At 45.6% G+C, this 25981-nt stretch overlaps 12 protein-coding genes across 12 annotated transcripts in view; all 12 read right to left on the bottom strand.

Moving 5' to 3' along the window:
* Positions 1 to 25981, bottom strand: part of LOC123878693 — a 317944-nt gene that overhangs the window by 211106 nt on the left and 80857 nt on the right. The window lies entirely within an intron of this gene.
* Positions 113 to 568, bottom strand: LOC123878718 (histone H2B). Its single transcript, XM_045926034.1, has one exon. The coding sequence runs from the start codon at positions 564 to 566 to the stop codon at positions 192 to 194; it is 375 nt and encodes a 124-aa protein (XP_045781990.1). The 5' UTR covers positions 567 to 568; the 3' UTR covers positions 113 to 191.
* On the bottom strand, positions 469 to 1903 carry LOC123878697 (histone H2A). The gene has a single exon (XM_045926013.1). It carries the CDS (start codon positions 1738 to 1740, stop codon positions 1366 to 1368), a length of 375 nt encoding a protein of 124 aa, XP_045781969.1. The 5' UTR covers positions 1741 to 1903; the 3' UTR covers positions 469 to 1365.
* On the bottom strand, positions 3787 to 5343 carry LOC123878668 (histone H1B-like). Its single transcript, XM_045925979.1, has one exon. The coding sequence runs from the start codon at positions 4741 to 4743 to the stop codon at positions 4012 to 4014; it is 732 nt and encodes a 243-aa protein (XP_045781935.1). The 5' UTR covers positions 4744 to 5343; the 3' UTR covers positions 3787 to 4011.
* Positions 8427 to 8882, bottom strand: LOC123878717 (histone H2B). The gene has a single exon (XM_045926033.1). It carries the CDS (start codon positions 8878 to 8880, stop codon positions 8506 to 8508), a length of 375 nt encoding a protein of 124 aa, XP_045781989.1. The 5' UTR covers positions 8881 to 8882; the 3' UTR covers positions 8427 to 8505.
* Positions 8783 to 10161, bottom strand: LOC123878706 (histone H2A). Its single transcript, XM_045926022.1, has one exon. It carries the CDS (start codon positions 10052 to 10054, stop codon positions 9680 to 9682), a length of 375 nt encoding a protein of 124 aa, XP_045781978.1. The 5' UTR covers positions 10055 to 10161; the 3' UTR covers positions 8783 to 9679.
* LOC123878666 (histone H1B-like) lies at positions 12102 to 13658 on the bottom strand. Its single transcript, XM_045925978.1, has one exon. It carries the CDS (start codon positions 13056 to 13058, stop codon positions 12327 to 12329), a length of 732 nt encoding a protein of 243 aa, XP_045781934.1. The 5' UTR covers positions 13059 to 13658; the 3' UTR covers positions 12102 to 12326.
* LOC123878686 (histone H3) lies at positions 15484 to 16043 on the bottom strand. Its single transcript, XM_045926000.1, has one exon. The coding sequence runs from the start codon at positions 15961 to 15963 to the stop codon at positions 15553 to 15555; it is 411 nt and encodes a 136-aa protein (XP_045781956.1). The 5' UTR covers positions 15964 to 16043; the 3' UTR covers positions 15484 to 15552.
* LOC123878716 (histone H2B) lies at positions 16742 to 17197 on the bottom strand. Its single transcript, XM_045926032.1, has one exon. It carries the CDS (start codon positions 17193 to 17195, stop codon positions 16821 to 16823), a length of 375 nt encoding a protein of 124 aa, XP_045781988.1. The 5' UTR covers positions 17196 to 17197; the 3' UTR covers positions 16742 to 16820.
* On the bottom strand, positions 17098 to 18532 carry LOC123878696 (histone H2A). The gene has a single exon (XM_045926012.1). It carries the CDS (start codon positions 18367 to 18369, stop codon positions 17995 to 17997), a length of 375 nt encoding a protein of 124 aa, XP_045781968.1. The 5' UTR covers positions 18370 to 18532; the 3' UTR covers positions 17098 to 17994.
* LOC123878665 (histone H1B-like) lies at positions 20416 to 21972 on the bottom strand. The gene has a single exon (XM_045925977.1). The coding sequence runs from the start codon at positions 21370 to 21372 to the stop codon at positions 20641 to 20643; it is 732 nt and encodes a 243-aa protein (XP_045781933.1). The 5' UTR covers positions 21373 to 21972; the 3' UTR covers positions 20416 to 20640.
* LOC123878721 (histone H2B) lies at positions 25056 to 25607 on the bottom strand. The gene has a single exon (XM_045926038.1). It carries the CDS (start codon positions 25507 to 25509, stop codon positions 25135 to 25137), a length of 375 nt encoding a protein of 124 aa, XP_045781994.1. The 5' UTR covers positions 25510 to 25607; the 3' UTR covers positions 25056 to 25134.

The raw sequence follows: 25981 nt of genomic DNA, 5'->3' as shown, positions 1-25981 counted from the left end.
TTTTAACCATTAGGTTGGTGATGTGATTAACAGTGGTAGGTAACAACTAACAAATAACAAACTAACATTTTTTGGAGTCAATAAAAGTAAGTAGGTAAGTAAAAAATCTGAATCTTTTTGTGGCCCTGAAAAGGGCCTTTTGTTTACATCTCGTTCACTTCAACGAGGAAGACAAGACGCGATGGGCTAGCTCACTTCGAGCTAGTGTACTTGGTGACGGCCTTTGTGCCTTCACTGACCGCGTGCTTGGCCAGCTCTCCCGGCAGCAGTAGTCTCACAGAGGTCTGCACCTCCCTGGAGGTGATCGTCGACCTCTTGTTGTAGTGGGCGAGACGGGAGGCCTCGGCGGCGATGCGCTCGAATATGTCGTTCACGAACGAGTTCATGATCGACATGGCCTTACTGGAGATACCGGTGTCGGGGTGGACCTGCTTGAGCACCTTGTAAATGTAAATGGCGTAGCTCTCCTTCCTCTTGTGCTTCTTCTTTTTCTTGTCAGACTTGGAGATGTTCTTCTGGGCCTTGCCGGATTTCTTGGCTGCCTTGCCGCTAGTCTTGGGTGGCATATTGTACAAACTAACGAACTGCGAGCACTATATATTATAAAAACAAACACACGAGTTACGCACGAGACCGCTGTATGTATCGTTGAGACGATAGAAGAGAAGTGTGTGCGCCAAATTTTTTGGGGTCTTCGAGTTTTGTTAGTTTTTCAACGCGGTACCAGTAGCGGCTGCGGCGAGCGGTTGCAACCAATTCGACCAATCGTCAAACGATTACTGTTCGCGAGAGAGGGGAGAGAGTGCGGCGTTTAATCCATTCCCCCCCGGCCCGCTCGCCGCTCGCGGGAAAAAAAAAAAAAATAAAAAAAAAATGAGTTTATGTTTACGTATTTCGTGCGAATAGGCGTAATTCTTACATGTATCTTAATAATAATTATTATTAGACGTAGGTAGGTGCGTGCGTGCGTGTGTGTAATATTATGTATGTACAATTATAATACAATGTACCACCATGTATACCAGTAATAATAAATACGAGGCGATTAATTATGAAGCGCCTGTTTAGGTCTAAACTAGGTAGGTAATCTATTACGGGTTGAAGCGTTTTTGAATTCAATTTAAAAAAGAAAAAAAAAAAAAAATTTCTCTCTTTACAATAGCTGTATATAATTTATATATTATTACCTACGTAAATGTATCGATATAATGACCTACTTATAAAGAGTGTGTGTATGTGCGCGATTGTTGTATCGTTGATAATAATAACATTGGAACAGTTTTGTGGCCCTGAAAAGGGCCTTTTGTTCATATTTCTCGATAAGTAGTATATCGAGTAGGTAGGTACCAAGAAGAAGATAAATTATTAGGCCTTCTTCTCGGTCTTCTTGGGCAACAGGACAGCTTGGATGTTCGGCAGCACGCCACCCTGTGCGATAGTCACGCCGGAGAGAAGCTTGTTCAGTTCCTCGTCGTTGCGGATGGCCAGCTGAAGATGCCTCGGTATGATCCTGGTCTTCTTGTTGTCGCGCGCCGCGTTGCCGGCCAACTCGAGAACTTCAGCGGCGAGATACTCCATCACGGCCGCGAGATAAACGGGCGCGCCGGCACCGACGCGTTCAGCGTAGTTGCCCTTCCTCAGCAGCCTGTGAATACGTCCGACGGGGAACTGTAGACCGGCACGGTTGGAGCGAGACTTGACCTTTCCCTTAACTTTGCCGCCTTTGCCACGTCCGGACATTGTTGTTGAGGAGTTTAAAAACGATCTAAATCACAAATATACGTGTACGTTGCGTACACGCGCGTGCGACCGGTGATGTGAGAGAACTATTAAAAAACTGATATCGCGAGACGGCATATATATAGTGAGTCGTAAGGTGGGGTTGGCGACGAGGCTTAGCGAGTAGTTTGTCTCATATTTGTTTTGAAAATGCGACGTTGCATGTTGGACACTCGTAGAGACAGCGAAGCGACAACGTCGCATAAAAAATAAAATAAAAATAAAAATAAAACTATAGGTAGGTAGGTAGGTAGGTAGGTAGGTAGGTAGGTAGGTACACACATACTCGTACATCATTCGTGAGCTTTTGCCTTTTGCTATTTTTTAGGTATAAAAGAAAAGAGAAAAGAAAAGAAATAAATAGGTAATTGTATCTAACGTAGTATGACGTAGTTAGATGAGAGGTAGGTAGGTAGGTAGGTCACGGAGCGGGAGTCGGGAGTCGGGATCGGGTTCGGCAGGATATTGTGATGTGCGATGTATGTATGTACTTAAGTATTAATTAATTAATTATTTAAGTAAGTAAGTAGGTAGGTAGGTAGGTAGGTAGGTACGTAATTATTGATATGATGAAATGAAATAAAGTGAGAAGTTTAGTTTTAGTGTTAGTGAGTGGTACTGGTACCTAGTACCTACTCGTACGTAGTTTATACAACAGACAGCCAGCCAGCAGTACCTAATAACTGTAAGTAGAGTAGAGTAGAGTAGAGTTTATAGATGAATATCTTAGGTACGAGTAGGTGAAATGAACTAAATTTGTATTTATGATTCATTAGAAATATAGTATAGTGTAGTGTAGTGTAGTGTACCTATCTACTAATTAATACTAAGTGTCGTATTGGCATAGTTAGAATGAATGAATGATAAAATTGAAGTTGGTAAGTAAGTATTACATATAAGATTTATATATATTTTTGTGTTTATCGTAGGTTATTAGGACATAAACAATGTTAGTACATAATAATATGTAGTTTTCAAACAAAACACACCGAACACCTGTTTAGGTACCTACTCTACGATACGAAGCGACTCTAGATAGAGCTACTACCTCTATACGGCTGTACCCTAGGTAGGTAGGGTGTAGAATGTCTTGTGAATAAAAGCGAGCGTTTTTTCTTTTAGGGGTGCGCGAGCGAAGCGAGCGTTTTTTTTTTTAGGCGTGCGCGAGCGAAGCGAGCGTTTTTTTTTTTAGGCGTGCGCGAGCGAAGCGAGCGTTTTTTTTTTTTTAGGCGTGCGCGAGCGAAGCGAGCGTTTTTTTTTTTAGGCGTGCGCGAGCGAAGCGAGCGTTTTTTTTTTTTTAGGCGTGCGCGAGCGAAGCGAGCGTTTTTTTTTTTAGGCGTGCGCGAGCGAAGCGAGCGTTTTTTTTTTTAGGCGTGCGCGAGCGAAGCGAGCGTTTTTTTTTTAGGCGTGCGCGAGCGAAGCGAGCGTTTTTTTTTTTTAGGCGTGCGCGAGCGAAGCGAGCGTTTTTTTTTTTAGGCGTGCGCGAGCGAAGCGAGCGTTTTTTTTTTTTTAGGCGTGCGCGAGCGAAGCGAGCGTTTTTTTTTTTAGGGGTGCGCGAGCGAAGCGAGCGTTTTTTTTTTAGGCGTGCGCGAGCGAAGCGAGATATAAATTATGGAGCTAAAAATTAGGTAGTAGTAAGTTAGGTAAATGTCGGTTCGAGTCACAATGATAATAATGATTATTTATTTACTCTCTAGCCATTTCAAAATCACAATAATAAACATATTGTCTAGCCTTTCACTCTCCTTCCCAAAGTTACAAAGTTAGCTTTTCCCGCCCGCCGAGACGCCCTCTGGCGTGACCAAAGTGATTTGTCGAAAATGGAGTCATATAATATACTTACGTTATAAGTTAAACGGTAAATTGAAAGGAAAACTTTTAGAATCGCAGTATCTCAGGAATGGTGATCCTTAGAAGAAAAAAAAAAAAGTAGCTGGTAGGTAGGTACATAGGTTGGTTGGTTGGTTGGTTGGTTGGTAGGTAGATATAATAAAAACGCACGAATGTCAATTATATTCGGTAGGTATCTAGGAAATGTGTGTTAGCCCTGAAAAGGGCTTTTTATTGTTGCGGTTGTAAAGCCGCACGCAGAACTCTTGAACGCGCGCATCATCGCCGATCCGTCGTCCGTCCGCCGCATCGAGCAGCGAGCGGCAGGCAGGCACGCACGTACGTACGGCGATTAGCGAGCAGTTCGACGAAGGCCGAAGGCGGCAGCCAGTGGAGCTGAGCTTACTTTTTAGCAGCGGCGGCCTTCTTGGCGGCGGGTTTCGACTTGGGCGCGGCCTTCTTCGGTTTCGGCGCTTTAGGTTTCTTCGTGGGCGGCTTGGCGGTCTTCTTCGCCTTGGAGGCGGCCCCCTTGGCCTTGGCCGGGGACGCGGCGGCGACGGAGGTCTTCTTCGCGGCCGGCTTCTTCCTCTTGGCCGCGGCGGCCTTCTTGTCCCTGGCGGTCGCGGCGGCGGTCTTCGCCCGAGACGGGGACGAGGCGGCCGCCGCGGCGGTGGCCTTCTTGCCGCCCTTCGCGCCGGCCGCGGCCGCGGTGGAGGCGGCCTTCTTGGCCCTCGCGGAGGCGGCGGACGCGGCGGCGCCCTTGCCGCCGGCGGGCTTCTTGGACGCGGACGACTTCGACTCGAGCTTGAACGAGCCCGACGCGCCCTTGCCCTTGGTCTGGATCAGCGCGCCGGATTCGACGGCGCTCTTCAGGTACTTCCTGATGAAAGGTGCCATCTTCTCCGCGTCTACCTTGTACTGGGCGGCGATGTACTTTTTGATGGCCTGCAGCGACGAGCCGCTCCTCTCCTTGAGCTCCTTGATGGCGCTGTTCACCATCTCGGACGTCTTCGGATGGGTGGGCTTCGCTTTCGGCTTCTTGGCGGCGGCGCCGCCGGCGCCCGCGGAGGCCTTGGGCTTCTTCGCGGGTGTCGCCGGGGCCGGTGCTTCGGATGCGACTGCGGTGTCTGACATTTTCTTTGCTATTATTTGATGATGCACGCACACACAACACGAAAAAAATTAATAGGTAGTAACTAACTACTAACAACTAGTAAGTATACACTGAGACTTGAGAGCAACTTTGCACCGAACTTTTAACGATACAAATAGCGATACGCCGCACGAGGTCGCTGTCGGTAGTAAGGCTCGTGGCTATACCGTAAGGAGAACCGCGATGTCGCTAGACATTTTCCCGTACGAATACTTACAACTTTTCACTAGCATGCATCAGATTAAAACAAAATTATATATTCCCATTTAAATTTTCCATCATTTGCAACGAACGTGTCGTTTTATCATGAGCCCGGCCGTGTCGTGGTGTAATCCAATAGCGCGTCACCGCCGCGCCAGCGGAGCGATCGATGTTTAATTTCGATACACCGCTAGTCGCGTACCTCGGGTCCCGTTTAAAAGCCATTTTTCTCTATAAAACAATGCTTAATCATTGTATGTCTTGCCAAATTAAAAGCTGAGATTCTATTCTATCGATCTGACCACTCATATCAACACTGAGTCGGATGCATATGTACTTTAGCCCGATCGAAGTGGAGCCTCGTAAAACACGACTCGATCTCTCGGCGTGTACGAATAATTGTAGTCTCCCGCTGACGGTCTGATTATTTAGATAGAGGTATACCGATATGATATAGAAAAATATAATTGTATTCCTTTTATGTTCTCATTAATGTACAAATAATAATGAAAAGACGGATAATGGATAACTCACTTGCGGCGCTGAGGAGGCGCGCGCGGCTCGGCCAGCCTAGCCGGCCCGGTCGCGACATTCTGTACATCGAGGGCACTAACACATTACATATTTATTATTAAACTTAAACTCCATTATGGAATATTGATACTTGCTAATAATAAATAATTACCATGCAGCCACTTAGTTAGTTATGTACAAAGAAAATATATAAGTACTTAAATACAAGTACTTACCTACCTCTAATTAGTTACGTACGACGTACATAGGTGGACCTAGGTAGTTGGATTATGAGAATAGGCACCGTGAATATTGAATTGATTTTATTAAATAACAAAATATAAAGTGATGGATAACAATGTCCCTATTATGTACCTACACACACGCAAGTATATGCATAATAGGAACCTAGGTACCTACGAGTATTCAACGACTCTTGACAACATTCACAGTTCGACTACTATCATTGACGTGTATCTGGGTACGCGCGTCACCCTACATTAATTAATTAATTAATTAATTAATTAAGTAAGTATCAATCTATGATTTTCATTAGTAAGTATTGTTTGCAGCACTACTGTATCTTATCTGTGCTGTGTTAGTGTAGGAAGGTGTAAAGTGCAAATAAATAAACACAACAAGAGAAGTGATAATAGAATAATCGAAATATATGCGGCCCTGAAAAGGGCCTTTTTCTTTTAACGCCACCTAGGTAAGTAAACGTAGGCGTGGCGTGGTACTGAAGGAGTCCTCTAACCTCCGAAACCGTACAGGGTGCGACCCTGACGTTTCAGAGCGTAAACGACGTCCATGGCGGTGACGGTCTTCCTCTTGGCGTGCTCCGTGTAGGTGACGGCGTCGCGGATCACGTTCTCGAGGAACACTTTCAACACGCCGCGGGTCTCCTCGTATATCAGACCGGATATACGCTTCACTCCACCCCTGCGCGCCAGACGACGGATGGCCGGCTTGGTGATACCTTGGATGTTGTCACGCAGCACTTTCCTGTGACGCTTGGCACCACCTTTCCCCAATCCCTTTCCGCCTTTACCGCGACCGGTCATCCTCTGTTTGTTTGTATCTCCTCTTCAATAATTCAAAAGAATGAACACCGCGCGCGCGCTGCAACAAACAGTGAAAACATAAAATTTTCACCAGACGGGGCCTTAAATATGCTTACGTGTTAGCGCTATCGCATGTGGCCGCCGTCGCCCGTTGGTAGAGAGAAAGAGACACACAACATCTTGGGTGTTGGTGGGGCAGGAGGGGGGAGGAGTGGGGGGGGGGACTTATGAAGACAAAACTTTGCACTGCGTCTGTCTGTCTGTCTTTCTTTCTGTCTTTCTTATAGAAACCCGCGCATTAAATTCACCGTTTTGATTATTTTTCCACCGAATTGTATTTACTCTTAACCTTAACCACCTACCCAATGGTAGTACTCGCGCCATCAAGACGATTCCAATGACGTAGGTACGACTCTGGATCATGAGTAGAGTTACGAATAATGTGCTAATAAACAAAACTAGGTAGGTGGGGTAATTAAAAAGACGCGTACTACATATTTATTTCAATAATAATAATCAACCAAACCAACACGAGTAGGTTGAACAACAGTGTAAAAAAATGCCACACTCGTGGCACACCTACAGTGTAGGTAGAGTAATAAAGTAGGTATCAAACGAAAGTTTTGTGGCCCTGAAAAGGGCCTTTTGCAATTGCACAATTAGGCAAGTGACCACCCGACGACGCTCGCACACAGTTTTAGGCGCGTTCGCCCCTGATCCTGCGCGCCAGCTGGATGTCCTTCGGCATGATGGTGACACGTTTTGCGTGGATGGCGCACAGGTTGGTGTCTTCGAATAGTCCGACCAGATACGCCTCGCTGGCCTCCTGCAGGGCCATCACGGCGGAGCTCTGGAATCGGAGGTCGGTCTTGAAGTCCTGAGCTATCTCGCGCACCAGCCGCTGGAACGGAAGCTTGCGGATCAGGAGTTCGGTGCTCTTCTGGTAACGACGGATCTCACGAAGCGCCACAGTGCCCGGTCTGTAGCGGTGAGGCTTCTTCACGCCGCCGGTGGCGGGAGCGCTCTTGCGTGCAGCCTTGGTTGCCAGCTGCTTGCGAGGCGCTTTACCTCCGGTGGACTTGCGAGCGGTCTGCTTCGTGCGGGCCATATTCTTCTACTATCTCCTTTTTTTTTCTATAAAAGAAAAAAATAAATGTATGTTAAACTTTGCGTGCGTCCAGTCGCAACCGACACTGTTAGTTTATAAAAATTTTGCTACCAGGATCTGAACCTTATATATGGACTGGCACGCGGGGGAGAGGGGCGAGAGGGGAAGCGGGCACCGCAGTGCACTGCGCGCGCGTGTGAGAGAGAGAGAGAGAGAGACGAGAAAGATATGCAATAATAATATAATATCACGTGTAGGTATATATTTTTTGTTTTAATAATATTTAATTGAATAACTATTGATACAATATTATTGTACTGTCTAAGAAGTCTATGATGACTTACAAAAACAGAAAGACAGACAGACAGACAGACAGACATACATACATACATACATACATATACAACTTAAGTTTTATATTATTAAATATAGGTAGGTATTTTAGGTATTTTGTCATAGTTGTCTACTAGGTACTTACTTTTGTACACGGGCGTGAGAGTAAAATACAAGTATGTAAAAATAATAATAGTATTATTACTTGCCTAATAGGTATTATTATATTTTACAAGCGAAGTTAATGTATGTAATGTAGTATTTAAATATGTAGATACCTACTTACGGCTAGGCGATTAAGCACCGATTGAATAGATAAACTACGATAATATATTTTAACCATTAGGTTGGTGATGTGATTAACAGTGGTAGGTAACAACTAACAAATAACAAACTAACATTTTTTGGAGTCAATAAAAGTAAGTAGGTAAGTAAAAAATCTGAATCTTTTTGTGGCCCTGAAAAGGGCCTTTTGTTTACATCTCGTTCACTTCAACGAGGAAGACAAGACGCGATGGGCTAGCTCACTTCGAGCTAGTGTACTTGGTGACGGCCTTTGTGCCTTCACTGACCGCGTGCTTGGCCAGCTCTCCCGGCAGCAGTAGTCTCACAGAGGTCTGCACCTCCCTGGAGGTGATCGTCGACCTCTTGTTGTAGTGGGCGAGACGGGAGGCCTCGGCGGCGATGCGCTCGAATATGTCGTTCACGAACGAGTTCATGATCGACATGGCCTTACTGGAGATACCGGTGTCGGGGTGGACCTGCTTGAGCACCTTGTAAATGTAAATGGCGTAGCTCTCCTTCCTCTTGTGCTTCTTCTTTTTCTTGTCAGACTTGGAGATGTTCTTCTGGGCCTTGCCGGATTTCTTGGCTGCCTTGCCGCTAGTCTTGGGTGGCATATTGTACAAACTAACGAACTGCGAGCACTATATATTATAAAAACAAACACACGAGTTACGCACGAGACCGCTGTATGTATCGTTGAGACGATAGAAGAGAAGTGTGTGCGCCAAATTTTTTGGGGTCTTCGAGTTTTGTTAGTTTTTCAACGCGGTACCAGTAGCGGCTGCGGCGAGCGGTTGCAACCAATTCGACCAATCGTCAAACGATTACTGTTCGCGAGAGAGGGGAGAGAGTGCGGCGTTTAATCCATTCCCCCCCGGCCCGCTCGCCGCTCGCGGGAAAAAAAAAAAAAATAAAAAAAAAATGAGTTTATGTTTACGTATTTCGTGCGAATAGGCGTAATTCTTACATGTATCTTAATAATAATTATTATTAGACGTAGGTAGGTGCGTGCGTGCGTGTGTGTAATATTATGTATGTACAATTATAATACAATGTACCACCATGTATACCAGTAATAATAAATACGAGGCGATTAATTATGAAGCGCCTGTTTAGGTCTAAACTAGGTAGGTAATCTATTACGGGTTGAAGCGTTTTTGAATTCAATTTAAAAAAGAAAAAAAAAAAAAAATTTCTCTCTTTACAATAGCTGTATATAATTTATATATTATTACCTACGTAAATGTATCGATATAATGACCTACTTATAAAGAGTGTGTGTATGTGCGCGATTGTTGTATCGTTGATAATAATAACATTGGAACAGTTTTGTGGCCCTGAAAAGGGCCTTTTGTTCATATTTCTCGATAAGTAGTATATCGAGTAGGTAGGTACCAAGAAGAAGATAAATTATTAGGCCTTCTTCTCGGTCTTCTTGGGCAACAGGACAGCTTGGATGTTCGGCAGCACGCCACCCTGTGCGATAGTCACGCCGGAGAGAAGCTTGTTCAGTTCCTCGTCGTTGCGGATGGCCAGCTGAAGATGCCTCGGTATGATCCTGGTCTTCTTGTTGTCGCGCGCCGCGTTGCCGGCCAACTCGAGAACTTCAGCGGCGAGATACTCCATCACGGCCGCGAGATAAACGGGCGCGCCGGCACCGACGCGTTCAGCGTAGTTGCCCTTCCTCAGCAGCCTGTGAATACGTCCGACGGGGAACTGTAGACCGGCACGGTTGGAGCGAGACTTGACCTTTCCCTTAACTTTGCCGCCTTTGCCACGTCCGGACATTGTTGTTGAGGAGTTTAAAAACGATCTAAATCACAAATATACGTGTACGTTGCGTACACGCGCGTGCGACCGGTGATGTGAGAGAACTATTAAAAAACTGATATCGCGAGACGGCATATATATAGTGAGTCGTAAGGTGGGGTTGGCGACGAGGCTTAGCGAGTAGTTTGTCTCATATTTGTTTTGAAAATGCGACGTTGCATGTTTGGACACTCGTAGAGACAGCGAAGCGACAACGTCGCATAAAAAATAAAATAAAAATAAAAATAAAACTATAGGTAGGTAGGTAGGTAGGTAGGTAGGTAGGTAGGTAGGTACACACATACTCGTACATCATTCGTGAGCTTTTGCCTTTTGCTATTTTTTAGGTATAAAAGAAAAGAGAAAAGAAAAGAAATAAATAGGTAATTGTATCTAACGTAGTATGACGTAGTTAGATGAGAGGTAGGTAGGTAGGTAGGTCACGGAGCGGGAGTCGGGAGTCGGGATCGGGTTCGGCAGGATATTGTGATGTGCGATGTATGTATGTACTTAAGTATTAATTAATTAATTATTTAAGTAAGTAAGTAGGTAGGTAGGTAGGTAGGTAGGTACGTAATTATTGATATGATGAAATGAAATAAAGTGAGAAGTTTAGTTTTAGTGTTAGTGAGTGGTACTGGTACCTAGTACCTACTCGTACGTAGTTTATACAACAGACAGCCAGCCAGCAGTACCTAATAACTGTAAGTAGAGTAGAGTAGAGTAGAGTTTATAGATGAATATCTTAGGTACGAGTAGGTGAAATGAACTAAATTTGTATTTATGATTCATTAGAAATATAGTATAGTGTAGTGTAGTGTAGTGTACCTATCTACTAATTAATACTAAGTGTCGTATTGGCATAGTTAGAATGAATGAATGATAAAATTGAAGTTGGTAAGTAAGTATTACATATAAGATTTATATATATTTTTGTGTTTATCGTAGGTTATTAGGACATAAACAATGTTAGTACATAATAATATGTAGTTTTCAAACAAAACACACCGAACACCTGTTTAGGTACCTACTCTACGATACGAAGCGACTCTAGATAGAGCTACTACCTCTATACGGCTGTACCCTAGGTAGGTAGGGTGTAGAATGTCTTGTGAATAAAAGCGAGCGTTTTTTCTTTTAGGGGTGCGCGAGCGAAGCGAGCGTTTTTTTTTTTAGGCGTGCGCGAGCGAAGCGAGCGTTTTTTTTTTTAGGCGTGCGCGAGCGAAGCGAGCGTTTTTTTTTTTTTAGGCGTGCGCGAGCGAAGCGAGCGTTTTTTTTTTTAGGCGTGCGCGAGCGAAGCGAGCGTTTTTTTTTTTTTAGGCGTGCGCGAGCGAAGCGAGCGTTTTTTTTTTTAGGCGTGCGCGAGCGAAGCGAGCGTTTTTTTTTTTAGGCGTGCGCGAGCGAAGCGAGCGTTTTTTTTTTAGGCGTGCGCGAGCGAAGCGAGCGTTTTTTTTTTTTAGGCGTGCGCGAGCGAAGCGAGCGTTTTTTTTTTTAGGCGTGCGCGAGCGAAGCGAGCGTTTTTTTTTTTTTAGGCGTGCGCGAGCGAAGCGAGCGTTTTTTTTTTTAGGGGTGCGCGAGCGAAGCGAGCGTTTTTTTTTTAGGCGTGCGCGAGCGAAGCGAGATATAAATTATGGAGCTAAAAATTAGGTAGTAGTAAGTTAGGTAAATGTCGGTTCGAGTCACAATGATAATAATGATTATTTATTTACTCTCTAGCCATTTCAAAATCACAATAATAAACATATTGTCTAGCCTTTCACTCTCCTTCCCAAAGTTACAAAGTTAGCTTTTCCCGCCCGCCGAGACGCCCTCTGGCGTGACCAAAGTGATTTGTCGAAAATGGAGTCATATAATATACTTACGTTATAAGTTAAACGGTAAATTGAAAGGAAAACTTTTAGAATCGCAGTATCTCAGGAATGGTGATCCTTAGAAGAAAAAAAAAAAAGTAGCTGGTAGGTAGGTACATAGGTTGGTTGGTTGGTTGGTTGGTTGGTAGGTAGATATAATAAAAACGCACGAATGTCAATTATATTCGGTAGGTATCTAGGAAATGTGTGTTAGCCCTGAAAAGGGCTTTTTATTGTTGCGGTTGTAAAGCCGCACGCAGAACTCTTGAACGCGCGCATCATCGCCGATCCGTCGTCCGTCCGCCGCATCGAGCAGCGAGCGGCAGGCAGGCACGCACGTACGTACGGCGATTAGCGAGCAGTTCGACGAAGGCCGAAGGCGGCAGCCAGTGGAGCTGAGCTTACTTTTTAGCAGCGGCGGCCTTCTTGGCGGCGGGTTTCGACTTGGGCGCGGCCTTCTTCGGTTTCGGCGCTTTAGGTTTCTTCGTGGGCGGCTTGGCGGTCTTCTTCGCCTTGGAGGCGGCCCCCTTGGCCTTGGCCGGGGACGCGGCGGCGACGGAGGTCTTCTTCGCGGCCGGCTTCTTCCTCTTGGCCGCGGCGGCCTTCTTGTCCCTGGCGGTCGCGGCGGCGGTCTTCGCCCGAGACGGGGACGAGGCGGCCGCCGCGGCGGTGGCCTTCTTGCCGCCCTTCGCGCCGGCCGCGGCCGCGGTGGAGGCGGCCTTCTTGGCCCTCGCGGAGGCGGCGGACGCGGCGGCGCCCTTGCCGCCGGCGGGCTTCTTGGACGCGGACGACTTCGACTCGAGCTTGAACGAGCCCGACGCGCCCTTGCCCTTGGTCTGGATCAGCGCGCCGGATTCGACGGCGCTCTTCAGGTACTTCCTGATGAAAGGTGCCATCTTCTCCGCGTCTACCTTGTACTGGGCGGCGATGTACTTTTTGATGGCCTGCAGCGACGAGCCGCTCCTCTCCTTGAGCTCCTTGATGGCGCTGTTCACCATCTCGGACGTCTTCGGATGGGTGGGCTTCGCTTTCGGCTTCTTGGCGGCGGCGCCGCCGGCGCCCGCGGAGGCCTTGGGCTTCTTCGCGGGTGTCGCCGGGGCCGGTGCTTCGGATGCGACTGCGGTGTCTGACATTTTCTTTGCTATTATTTGATGATGCACGCACACACAACACGAAAAAAATTAATAGGTAGTAACTAACTACTAACAACTAGTAAGTATACACTGAGACTTGAGAGCAACTTTGCACCGAACTTTTAACGATACAAATAGCGATACGCCGCACGAGGTCGCTGTCGGTAGTAAGGCTCGTGGCTATACCGTAAGGAGAACCGCGATGTCGCTAGACATTTTCCCGTACGAATACTTACAACTTTTCACTAGCATGCATCAGATTAAAACAAAATTATATATTCCCATTTAAATTTTCCATCATTTGCAACGAACGTGTCGTTTTATCATGAGCCCGGCCGTGTCGTGGTGTAATCCAATAGCGCGTCACCGCCGCGCCAGCGGAGCGATCGATGTTTAATTTCGATACACCGCTAGTCGCGTACCTCGGGTCCCGTTTAAAAGCCATTTTTCTCTATAAAACAATGCTTAATCATTGTATGTCTTGCCAAATTAAAAGCTGAGATTCTATTCTATCGATCTGACCACTCATATCAACACTGAGTCGGATGCATATGTACTTTAGCCCGATCGAAGTGGAGCCTCGTAAAACACGACTCGATCTCTCGGCGTGTACGAATAATTGTAGTCTCCCGCTGACGGTCTGATTATTTAGATAGAGGTATACCGATATGATATAGAAAAATATAATTGTATTCCTTTTATGTTCTCATTAATGTACAAATAATAATGAAAAGACGGATAATGGATAACTCACTTGCGGCGCTGAGGAGGCGCGCGCGGCTCGGCCAGCCTAGCCGGCCCGGTCGCGACATTCTGTACATCGAGGGCACTAACACATTACATATTTATTATTAAACTTAAACTCCATTATGGAATATTGATACTTGCTAATAATAAATAATTACCATGCAGCCACTTAGTTAGTTATGTACAAAGAAAATATATAAGTACTTAAATACAAGTACTTACCTACCTCTAATTAGTTACGTACGACGTACATAGGTGGACCTAGGTAGTTGGATTATGAGAATAGGCACCGTGAATATTGAATTGATTTTATTAAATAACAAAATATAAAGTGATGGATAACAATGTCCCTATTATGTACCTACACACACGCAAGTATATGCATAATAGGAACCTAGGTACCTACGAGTATTCAACGACTCTTGACAACATTCACAGTTCGACTACTATCATTGACGTGTATCTGGGTACGCGCGTCACCCTACATTAATTAATTAATTAATTAATTAATTAAGTAAGTATCAATCTATGATTTTCATTAGTAAGTATTGTTTGCAGCACTACTGTATCTTATCTGTGCTGTGTTAGTGTAGGAAGGTGTAAAGTGCAAATAAATAAACACAACAAGAGAAGTGATAATAGAATAATCGAAATATATGCGGCCCTGAAAAGGGCCTTTTTCTTTTAACGCCACCTAGGTAAGTAAACGTAGGCGTGGCGTGGTACTGAAGGAGTCCTCTAACCTCCGAAACCGTACAGGGTGCGACCCTGACGTTTCAGAGCGTAAACGACGTCCATGGCGGTGACGGTCTTCCTCTTGGCGTGCTCCGTGTAGGTGACGGCGTCGCGGATCACGTTCTCGAGGAACACTTTCAACACGCCGCGGGTCTCCTCGTATATCAGACCGGATATACGCTTCACTCCACCCCTGCGCGCCAGACGACGGATGGCCGGCTTGGTGATACCTTGGATGTTGTCACGCAGCACTTTCCTGTGACGCTTGGCACCACCTTTCCCCAATCCCTTTCCGCCTTTACCGCGACCGGTCATCCTCTGTTTGTTTGTATCTCCTCTTCAATAATTCAAAAGAATGAACACCGCGCGCGCGCTGCAACAAACAGTGAAAACATAAAATTTTCACCAGACGGGGCCTTAAATATGCTTACGTGTTAGCGCTATCGCATGTGGCCGCCGTCGCCCGTTGGTAGAGAGAAAGAGACACACAACATCTTGGGTGTTGGTGGGGCAGGAGGGGGGAGGAGTGGGGGGGGGGACTTATGAAGACAAAACTTTGCACTGCGTCTGTCTGTCTGTCTTTCTTTCTGTCTTTCTTATAGAAACCCGCGCATTAAATTCACCGTTTTGATTATTTTTCCACCGAATTGTATTTACTCTTAACCTTAACCACCTACCCAATGGTAGTACTCGCGCCATCAAGACGATTCCAATGACGTAGGTACGACTCTGGATCATGAGTAGAGTTACGAATAATGTGCTAATAAACAAAACTAGGTAGGTGGGGTAATTAAAAAGACGCGTACTACATATTTATTTCAATAATAATAATCAACCAAACCAACACGAGTAGGTTGAACAACAGTGTAAAAAAATGCCACACTCGTGGCACACCTACAGTGTAGGTAGAGTAATAAAGTAGGTATCAAACGAAAGTTTTGTGGCCCTGAAAAGGGCCTTTTGCAATTGCACAATTAGGCAAGTGACCACCCGACGACGCTCGCACACAGTTTTAGGCGCGTTCGCCCCTGATCCTGCGCGCCAGCTGGATGTCCTTCGGCATGATGGTGACACGTTTTGCGTGGATGGCGCACAGGTTGGTGTCTTCGAATAGTCCGACCAGATACGCCTCGCTGGCCTCCTGCAGGGCCATCACGGCGGAGCTCTGGAATCGGAGGTCGGTCTTGAAGTCCTGAGCTATCTCGCGCACCAGCCGCTGGAACGGAAGCTTGCGGATCAGGAGTTCGGTGCTCTTCTGGTAACGACGGATCTCACGAAGCGCCACAGTGCCCGGTCTGTAGCGGTGAGGCTTCTTCACGCCGCCGGTGGCGGGAGCGCTCTTGCGTGCAGCCTTGGTTGCCAGCTGCTTGCGAGGCGCTTTACCTCCGGTGGACTTGCGAGCGGTCTGCTTCGTGCGGGCCATATTCTTCTACTATCTCCTTTTTTTTTCTATAAAAGAAAAAAATAAATGTATGTTAAACTTTGCGTGCGTCCAGTCGCAACCGACACTGTTAGTTTATAAAAATTTTGCTACCAGGATCTGAACCTTATATATGGACTGGCACGCGGGGGAGAGGGGCGAGAGGGGAAGCGGGCACCGCAGTGCACTGCGCGCGCGTGTGAGAGAGAGAGAGAGAGAGACGAGAAAGATATGCAATAATAATATAATATCACGTGTAGGTATATATTTTTTGTTTTAATAATATTTAATTGAATAACTATTGATACAATATTATTGTACTGTCTAAGAAGTCTATGATGACTTACAAAAACAGAAAGACAGACAGACAGACAGACAGACATACATACATACATACATACATATACAACTTAAGTTTTATATTATTAAATATAGGTAGGTATTTTAGGTATTTTGTCATAGTTGTCTACTAGGTACTTACTTTTGTACACGGGCGTGAGAGTAAAATACAAGTATGTAAAAATAATAATAGTATTATTACTTGCCTAATAGGTATTATTATATTTTACAAGCGAAGTTAATGTATGTAATGTAGTATTTAAATATGTAGATACCTACTTACGGCTAGGCGATTAAGCACCGATTGAATAGATAAACTACGATAATATATTTTAACCATTAGGTTGGTGATGTGATTAACAGTGGTAGGTAACAACTAACAAATAACAAACTAACATTTTTTGGAGTCAATAAAAGTAAGTAGGTAAGTAAAAAATCTGAATCTTTTTGTGGCCCTGAAAAGGGCCTTTTGTTTACATCTCGTTCACTTCAACGAGGAAGACAAGACGCGATGGGCTAGCTCACTTCGAGCTAGTGTACTTGGTGACGGCCTTTGTGCCTTCACTGACCGCGTGCTTGGCCAGCTCTCCCGGCAGCAGTAGTCTCACAGAGGTCTGCACCTCCCTGGAGGTGATCGTCGACCTCTTGTTGTAGTGGGCGAGACGGGAGGCCTCGGCGGCGATGCGCTCGAATATGTCGTTCACGAACGAGTTCATGATCGACATGGCCTTACTGGAGATACCGGTGTCGGGGTGGACCTGCTTGAGCACCTTGTAAATGTAAATGGCGTAGCTCTCCTTCCTCTTGTGCTTCTTCTTTTTCTTGTCAGACTTGGAGATGTTCTTCTGGGCCTTGCCGGATTTCTTGGCTGCCTTGCCGCTAGTCTTGGGTGGCATATTGTACAAACTAACGAACTGCGAGCACTATATATTATAAAAACAAACACACGAGTTACGCACGAGACCGCTGTATGTATCGTTGAGACGATAGAAGAGAAGTGTGTGCGCCAAATTTTTTGGGGTCTTCGAGTTTTGTTAGTTTTTCAACGCGGTACCAGTAGCGGCTGCGGCGAGCGGTTGCAACCAATTCGACCAATCGTCAAACGATTACTGTTCGCGAGAGAGGGGAGAGAGTGCGGCGTTTAATCCATTCCCCCCCGGCCCGCTCGCCGCTCGCGGGAAAAAAAAAAAAAATAAAAAAAAAATGAGTTTATGTTTACGTATTTCGTGCGAATAGGCGTAATTCTTACATGTATCTTAATAATAATTATTATTAGACGTAGGTAGGTGCGTGCGTGCGTGTGTGTAATATTATGTATGTACAATTATAATACAATGTACCACCATGTATACCAGTAATAATAAATACGAGGCGATTAATTATGAAGCGCCTGTTTAGGTCTAAACTAGGTAGGTAATCTATTACGGGTTGAAGCGTTTTTGAATTCAATTTAAAAAAGAAAAAAAAAAAAAAATTTCTCTCTTTACAATAGCTGTATATAATTTATATATTATTACCTACGTAAATGTATCGATATAATGACCTACTTATAAAGAGTGTGTGTATGTGCGCGATTGTTGTATCGTTGATAATAATAACATTGGAACAGTTTTGTGGCCCTGAAAAGGGCCTTTTGTTCATATTTCTCGATAAGTAGTATATCGAGTAGGTAGGTACCAAGAAGAAGATAAATTATTAGGCCTTCTTCTCGGTCTTCTTGGGCAACAGGACAGCTTGGATGTTCGGCAGCACGCCACCCTGTGCGATAGTCACGCCGGAGAGAAGCTTGTTCAGTTCCTCGTCGTTGCGGATGGCCAGCTGAAGATGCCTCGGTATGATCCTGGTCTTCTTGTTGTCGCGCGCCGCGTTGCCGGCCAACTCGAGAACTTCAGCGGCGAGATACTCCATCACGGCCGCGAGATAAACGGGCGCGCCGGCACCGACGCGTTCAGCGTAGTTGCCCTTCCTCAGCAGCCTGTGAATACGTCCGACGGGGAACTGTAGACCGGCACGGTTGGAGCGAGACTTGACCTTTCCCTTAACTTTGCCGCCTTTGCCACGTCCGGACATTGTTGTTGAGGAGTTTAAAAACGATCTAAATCACAAATATACGTGTACGTTGCGTACACGCGCGTGCGACCGGTGATGTGAGAGAACTATTAAAAAACTGATATCGCGAGACGGCATATATATAGTGAGTCGTAAGGTGGGGTTGGCGACGAGGCTTAGCGAGTAGTTTGTCTCATATTTGTTTTGAAAATGCGACGTTGCATGTTGGACACTCGTAGAGACAGCGAAGCGACAACGTCGCATAAAAAATAAAATAAAAATAAAAATAAAACTATAGGTAGGTAGGTAGGTAGGTAGGTAGGTAGGTAGGTAGGTACACACATACTCGTACATCATTCGTGAGCTTTTGCCTTTTGCTATTTTTTAGGTATAAAAGAAAAGAGAAAAGAAAAGAAATAAATAGGTAATTGTATCTAACGTAGTATGACGTAGTTAGATGAGAGGTAGGTAGGTAGGTAGGTCACGGAGCGGGAGTCGGGAGTCGGGATCGGGTTCGGCAGGATATTGTGATGTGCGATGTATGTATGTACTTAAGTATTAATTAATTAATTATTTAAGTAAGTAAGTAGGTAGGTAGGTAGGTAGGTAGGTACGTAATTATTGATATGATGAAATGAAATAAAGTGAGAAGTTTAGTTTTAGTGTTAGTGAGTGGTACTGGTACCTAGTACCTACTCGTACGTAGTTTATACAACAGACAGCCAGCCAGCAGTACCTAATAACTGTAAGTAGAGTAGAGTAGAGTAGAGTTTATAGATGAATATCTTAGGTACGAGTAGGTGAAATGAACTAAATTTGTATTTATGATTCATTAGAAATATAGTATAGTGTAGTGTAGTGTAGTGTACCTATCTACTAATTAATACTAAGTGTCGTATTGGCATAGTTAGAATGAATGAATGATAAAATTGAAGTTGGTAAGTAAGTATTACATATAAGATTTATATATATTTTTGTGTTTATCGTAGGTTATTAGGACATAAACAATGTTAGTACATAATAATATGTAGTTTTCAAACAAAACACACCGAACACCTGTTTAGGTACCTACTCTACGATACGAAGCGACTCTAGATAGAGCTACTACCTCTATACGGCTGTACCCTAGGTAGGTAGGGTGTAGAATGTCTTGTGAATAAAAGCGAGCGTTTTTTCTTTTAGGGGTGCGCGAGCGAAGCGAGCGTTTTTTTTTTTAGGCGTGCGCGAGCGAAGCGAGCGTTTTTTTTTTTAGGCGTGCGCGAGCGAAGCGAGCGTTTTTTTTTTTTTAGGCGTGCGCGAGCGAAGCGAGCGTTTTTTTTTTTAGGCGTGCGCGAGCGAAGCGAGCGTTTTTTTTTTTTTAGGCGTGCGCGAGCGAAGCGAGCGTTTTTTTTTTTAGGCGTGCGCGAGCGAAGCGAGCGTTTTTTTTTTTAGGCGTGCGCGAGCGAAGCGAGCGTTTTTTTTTTAGGCGTGCGCGAGCGAAGCGAGCGTTTTTTTTTTTTAGGCGTGCGCGAGCGAAGCGAGCGTTTTTTTTTTTAGGCGTGCGCGAGCGAAGCGAGCGTTTTTTTTTTTTTAGGCGTGCGCGAGCGAAGCGAGCGTTTTTTTTTTTAGGGGTGCGCGAGCGAAGCGAGCGTTTTTTTTTTAGGCGTGCGCGAGCGAAGCGAGATATAAATTATGGAGCTAAAAATTAGGTAGTAGTAAGTTAGGTAAATGTCGGTTCGAGTCACAATGATAATAATGATTATTTATTTACTCTCTAGCCATTTCAAAATCACAATAATAAACATATTGTCTAGCCTTTCACTCTCCTTCCCAAAGTTACAAAGTTAGCTTTTCCCGCCCGCCGAGACGCCCTCTGGCGTGACCAAAGTGATTTGTCGAAAATGGAGTCATATAATATACTTACGTTATAAGTTAAACGGTAAATTGAAAGGAAAACTTTTAGAATCGCAGTATCTCAGGAATGGTGATCCTTAGAAGAAAAAAAAAAAAGTAGCTGGTAGGTAGGTACATAGGTTGGTTGGTTGGTTGGTTGGTTGGTAGGTAGATATAATAAAAACGCACGAATGTCAATTATATTCGGTAGGTATCTAGGAAATGTGTGTTAGCCCTGAAAAGGGCTTTTTATTGTTGCGGTTGTAAAGCCGCACGCAGAACTCTTGAACGCGCGCATCATCGCCGATCCGTCGTCCGTCCGCCGCATCGAGCAGCGAGCGGCAGGCAGGCACGCACGTACGTACGGCGATTAGCGAGCAGTTCGACGAAGGCCGAAGGCGGCAGCCAGTGGAGCTGAGCTTACTTTTTAGCAGCGGCGGCCTTCTTGGCGGCGGGTTTCGACTTGGGCGCGGCCTTCTTCGGTTTCGGCGCTTTAGGTTTCTTCGTGGGCGGCTTGGCGGTCTTCTTCGCCTTGGAGGCGGCCCCCTTGGCCTTGGCCGGGGACGCGGCGGCGACGGAGGTCTTCTTCGCGGCCGGCTTCTTCCTCTTGGCCGCGGCGGCCTTCTTGTCCCTGGCGGTCGCGGCGGCGGTCTTCGCCCGAGACGGGGACGAGGCGGCCGCCGCGGCGGTGGCCTTCTTGCCGCCCTTCGCGCCGGCCGCGGCCGCGGTGGAGGCGGCCTTCTTGGCCCTCGCGGAGGCGGCGGACGCGGCGGCGCCCTTGCCGCCGGCGGGCTTCTTGGACGCGGACGACTTCGACTCGAGCTTGAACGAGCCCGACGCGCCCTTGCCCTTGGTCTGGATCAGCGCGCCGGATTCGACGGCGCTCTTCAGGTACTTCCTGATGAAAGGTGCCATCTTCTCCGCGTCTACCTTGTACTGGGCGGCGATGTACTTTTTGATGGCCTGCAGCGACGAGCCGCTCCTCTCCTTGAGCTCCTTGATGGCGCTGTTCACCATCTCGGACGTCTTCGGATGGGTGGGCTTCGCTTTCGGCTTCTTGGCGGCGGCGCCGCCGGCGCCCGCGGAGGCCTTGGGCTTCTTCGCGGGTGTCGCCGGGGCCGGTGCTTCGGATGCGACTGCGGTGTCTGACATTTTCTTTGCTATTATTTGATGATGCACGCACACACAACACGAAAAAAATTAATAGGTAGTAACTAACTACTAACAACTAGTAAGTATACACTGAGACTTGAGAGCAACTTTGCACCGAACTTTTAACGATACAAATAGCGATACGCCGCACGAGGTCGCTGTCGGTAGTAAGGCTCGTGGCTATACCGTAAGGAGAACCGCGATGTCGCTAGACATTTTCCCGTACGAATACTTACAACTTTTCACTAGCATGCATCAGATTAAAACAAAATTATATATTCCCATTTAAATTTTCCATCATTTGCAACGAACGTGTCGTTTTATCATGAGCCCGGCCGTGTCGTGGTGTAATCCAATAGCGCGTCACCGCCGCGCCAGCGGAGCGATCGATGTTTAATTTCGATACACCGCTAGTCGCGTACCTCGGGTCCCGTTTAAAAGCCATTTTTCTCTATAAAACAATGCTTAATCATTGTATGTCTTGCCAAATTAAAAGCTGAGATTCTATTCTATCGATCTGACCACTCATATCAACACTGAGTCGGATGCATATGTACTTTAGCCCGATCGAAGTGGAGCCTCGTAAAACACGACTCGATCTCTCGGCGTGTACGAATAATTGTAGTCTCCCGCTGACGGTCTGATTATTTAGATAGAGGTATACCGATATGATATAGAAAAATATAATTGTATTCCTTTTATGTTCTCATTAATGTACAAATAATAATGAAAAGACGGATAATGGATAACTCACTTGCGGCGCTGAGGAGGCGCGCGCGGCTCGGCCAGCCTAGCCGGCCCGGTCGCGACATTCTGTACATCGAGGGCACTAACACATTACATATTTATTATTAAACTTAAACTCCATTATGGAATATTGATACTTGCTAATAATAAATAATTACCATGCAGCCACTTAGTTAGTTATGTACAAAGAAAATATATAAGTACTTAAATACAAGTACTTACCTACCTCTAATTAGTTACGTACGACGTACATAGGTGGACCTAGGTAGTTGGATTATGAGAATAGGCACCGTGAATATTGAATTGATTTTATTAAATAACAAAATATAAAGTGATGGATAACAATGTCCCTATTATGTACCTACACACACGCAAGTATATGCATAATAGGAACCTAGGTACCTACGAGTATTCAACGACTCTTGACAACATTCACAGTTCGACTACTATCATTGACGTGTATCTGGGTACGCGCGTCACCCTACATTAATTAATTAATTAATTAATTAATTAAGTAAGTATCAATCTATGATTTTCATTAGTAAGTATTGTTTGCAGCACTACTGTATCTTATCTGTGCTGTGTTAGTGTAGGAAGGTGTAAAGTGCAAATAAATAAACACAACAAGAGAAGTGATAATAGAATAATCGAAATATATGCGGCCCTGAAAAGGGCCTTTTTCTTTTAACGCCACCTAGGTAAGTAAACGTAGGCGTGGCGTGGTACTGAAGGAGTCCTCTAACCTCCGAAACCGTACAGGGTGCGACCCTGACGTTTCAGAGCGTAAACGACGTCCATGGCGGTGACGGTCTTCCTCTTGGCGTGCTCCGTGTAGGTGACGGCGTCGCGGATCACGTTCTCGAGGAACACTTTCAACACGCCGCGGGTCTCCTCGTATATCAGACCGGATATACGCTTCACTCCACCCCTGCGCGCCAGACGACGGATGGCCGGCTTGGTGATACCTTGGATGTTGTCACGCAGCACTTTCCTGTGACGCTTGGCACCACCTTTCCCCAATCCCTTTCCGCCTTTACCGCGACCGGTCATCCTCTGTTTGTTTGTATCTCCTCTTCAATAATTCAAAAGAATGAACACCGCGCGCGCGCTGCAACAAACAGTGAAAACATAAAATTTTCACCAGACGGGGCCTTAAATATGCTTACGTGTTAGCGCTATCGCATGTGGCCGCCGTCGCCCGTTGGTAGAGAGAAAGAGACACACAACATCTTGGGTGTTGGTGGGGCAGGAGGGGGGAGGAGTGGGGGGGGGGACTTATGAAGACAAAACTTTGCACTGCGTCTGTCTGTCTGTCTTTCTTTCTGTCTTTCTTATAGAAACCCGCGCATTAAATTCACCGTTTTGATTATTTTTCCACCGAATTGTATTTACTCTTAACCTTAACCACCTACCCAATGGTAGTACTCGCGCCATCAAGACGATTCCAATGACGTAGGTACGACTCTGGATCATGAGTAGAGTTACGAATAATGTGCTAATAAACAAAACTAGGTAGGTGGGGTAATTAAAAAGACGCGTACTACATATTTATTTCAATAATAATAATCAACCAAACCAACACGAGTAGGTTGAACAACAGTGTAAAAAAATGCCACACTCGTGGCACACCTACAGTGTAGGTAGAGTAATAAAGTAGGTATCAAACGAAAGTTTTGTGGCCCTGAAAAGGGCCTTTTGCAATTGCACAATTAGGCAAGTGACCACCCGACGACGCTCGCACACAGTTTTAGGCGCGTTCGCCCCTGATCCTGCGCGCCAGCTGGATGTCCTTCGGCATGATGGTGACACGTTTTGCGTGGATGGCGCACAGGTTGGTGTCTTCGAATAGTCCGACCAGATACGCCTCGCTGGCCTCCTGCAGGGCCATCACGGCGGAGCTCTGGAATCGGAGGTCGGTCTTGAAGTCCTGAGCTATCTCGCGCACCAGCCGCTGGAACGGAAGCTTGCGGATCAGGAGTTCGGTGCTCTTCTGGTAACGACGGATCTCACGAAGCGCCACAGTGCCCGGTCTGTAGCGGTGAGGCTTCTTCACGCCGCCGGTGGCGGGAGCGCTCTTGCGTGCAGCCTTGGTTGCCAGCTGCTTGCGAGGCGCTTTACCACCGGTGGACTTGCGAGCGGTCTGCTTCGTGCGGGCCATATTCTTCTACTATCTCCTTTTTTTTTCTATAAAAGAAAAAAATAAATGTATGTTAAACTTTGCGTGCGTCCAGTCGCAACCGACACTGTTAGTTTATAAAAATTTTGCTACCAGGATCTGAACCTTATATATGGACTGGCACGCGGGGGAGAGGGGCGAGAGGGGAAGCGGGCACCGCAGTGCACTGCGCGCGCGTGTGAGAGAGAGAGAGAGAGAGACGAGAAAGATATGCAATAATAATATAATATCACGTGTAGGTATATATTTTTTGTTTTAATAATATTTAATTGAATAACTATTGATACAATATTATTGTACTGTCTAAGAAGTCTATGATGACTTACAAAAACAGAAAGACAGACAGACAGACAGACAGACATACATACATACATACATACATATACAACTTAAGTTTTATATTATTAAATATAGGTAGGTATTTTAGGTATTTTGTCATAGTTGTCTACTAGGTACTTACTTTTGTACACGGGCGTGAGAGTAAAATACAAGTATGTAAAAATAATAATAGTATTATTACTTGCCTAATAGGTATTATTATATTTTACAAGCGAAGTTAATGTATGTAATGTAGTATTTAAATATGTAGATACCTACTTACGGCTAGGCGATTAAGCACCGATTGAATAGATAAACTACGATAATATATTTTAACCATTAGGTTGGTGATGTGATTAACAGTGGTAGGTAACAACTAACAAATAACAAACTAACATTTTTTGGAGTCAATAAAAGTAAGTAGGTAAGTAAAAAATCTGAATCTTTTTGTGGCCCTGAAAAGGGCCTTTTGTTTACATCTCGTTCACTTCAACGAGGAAGACAAGACGCGATGGGCTAGCTCACTTCGAGCTAGTGTACTTGGTGACGGCCTTTGTGCCTTCACTGACCGCGTGCTTGGCCAGCTCTCCCGGCAGCAGTAGTCTCACAGAGGTCTGCACCTCCCTGGAGGTGATCGTCGACCTCTTGTTGTAGTGGGCGAGACGGGAGGCCTCGGCGGCGATGCGCTCGAATATGTCGTTCACGAACGAGTTCATGATCGACATGGCCTTACTGGAGATACCGGTGTCGGGGTGGACCTGCTTGAGCACCTTGTAAATGTAAATGGCGTAGCTCTCCTTCCTCTTGTGCTTCTTCTTTTTCTTGTCAGACTTGGAGATGTTCTTCTGGGCCTTGCCGGATTTCTTGGCTGCCTTGCCGCTAGTCTTGGGTGGCATATTGTACAAACTAACGAACTGCGAGCACTATATATTATAAAAACAAACACACGAGTTACGCACGAGACCGCTGTATGTATCGTTGAGACGATAGAAGAGAAGTGTGTGCGCCAAATTTTTTGGGGTCTTCGAGTTTTGTTAGTTTTTCAACGCGGTAACCAGTAGCGGCTGCGGCGAGCGGTTGCAACCAATTCGACCAATCGTCAAACGATTACTGTTCGCGAGAGAGGGGAGAGAGTGCGGCGTTTAATCCATTCCCCCCCGGCCCGCTCGCCGCTCGCGGGAAAAAAAAAAAAAATAAAAAAAAAATGAGTTTATGTTTACGTATTTCGTGCGAATAGGCGTAATTCTTACATGTATCTTAATAATAATTATTATTAGACGTAGGTAGGTGCGTGCGTGCGTGTGTGTAATATTATGTATGTACAATTATAATACAATGTACCACCATGTATACCAGTAATAATAAATA

This window comes from Maniola jurtina, chromosome 26, assembly GCF_905333055.1.
Source record: "Maniola jurtina chromosome 26, ilManJurt1.1, whole genome shotgun sequence".
Classification (NCBI taxonomy): Eukaryota; Metazoa; Arthropoda; class Insecta; order Lepidoptera; family Nymphalidae; genus Maniola; species Maniola jurtina.
The sequence above is the reverse complement of the archived record's forward strand: the minus strand, read 5'-3'. Positions and strand labels throughout refer to the sequence as shown.

Bases quoted from the DNA above. Each gene is read 5' to 3' on its own strand.
- LOC123878718 (XM_045926034.1), bottom strand. From the start codon at position 566: ATGCCACCCAAGACTAGCGGCAAGGCAGCCAAGAAATCCGGCAAGGCC.
- LOC123878697 (XM_045926013.1), bottom strand. From the start codon at position 1,740: ATGTCCGGACGTGGCAAAGGCGGCAAAGTTAAGGGAAAGGTCAAGTCT.
- LOC123878668 (XM_045925979.1), bottom strand. From the start codon at position 4,743: ATGTCAGACACCGCAGTCGCATCCGAAGCACCGGCCCCGGCGACACCC.
- LOC123878717 (XM_045926033.1), bottom strand. From the start codon at position 8,880: ATGCCACCCAAGACTAGCGGCAAGGCAGCCAAGAAATCCGGCAAGGCC.
- LOC123878706 (XM_045926022.1), bottom strand. From the start codon at position 10,054: ATGTCCGGACGTGGCAAAGGCGGCAAAGTTAAGGGAAAGGTCAAGTCT.
- LOC123878666 (XM_045925978.1), bottom strand. From the start codon at position 13,058: ATGTCAGACACCGCAGTCGCATCCGAAGCACCGGCCCCGGCGACACCC.
- LOC123878686 (XM_045926000.1), bottom strand. From the start codon at position 15,963: ATGGCCCGCACGAAGCAGACCGCTCGCAAGTCCACCGGAGGTAAAGCG.
- LOC123878716 (XM_045926032.1), bottom strand. From the start codon at position 17,195: ATGCCACCCAAGACTAGCGGCAAGGCAGCCAAGAAATCCGGCAAGGCC.
- LOC123878696 (XM_045926012.1), bottom strand. From the start codon at position 18,369: ATGTCCGGACGTGGCAAAGGCGGCAAAGTTAAGGGAAAGGTCAAGTCT.
- LOC123878665 (XM_045925977.1), bottom strand. From the start codon at position 21,372: ATGTCAGACACCGCAGTCGCATCCGAAGCACCGGCCCCGGCGACACCC.
- LOC123878721 (XM_045926038.1), bottom strand. From the start codon at position 25,509: ATGCCACCCAAGACTAGCGGCAAGGCAGCCAAGAAATCCGGCAAGGCC.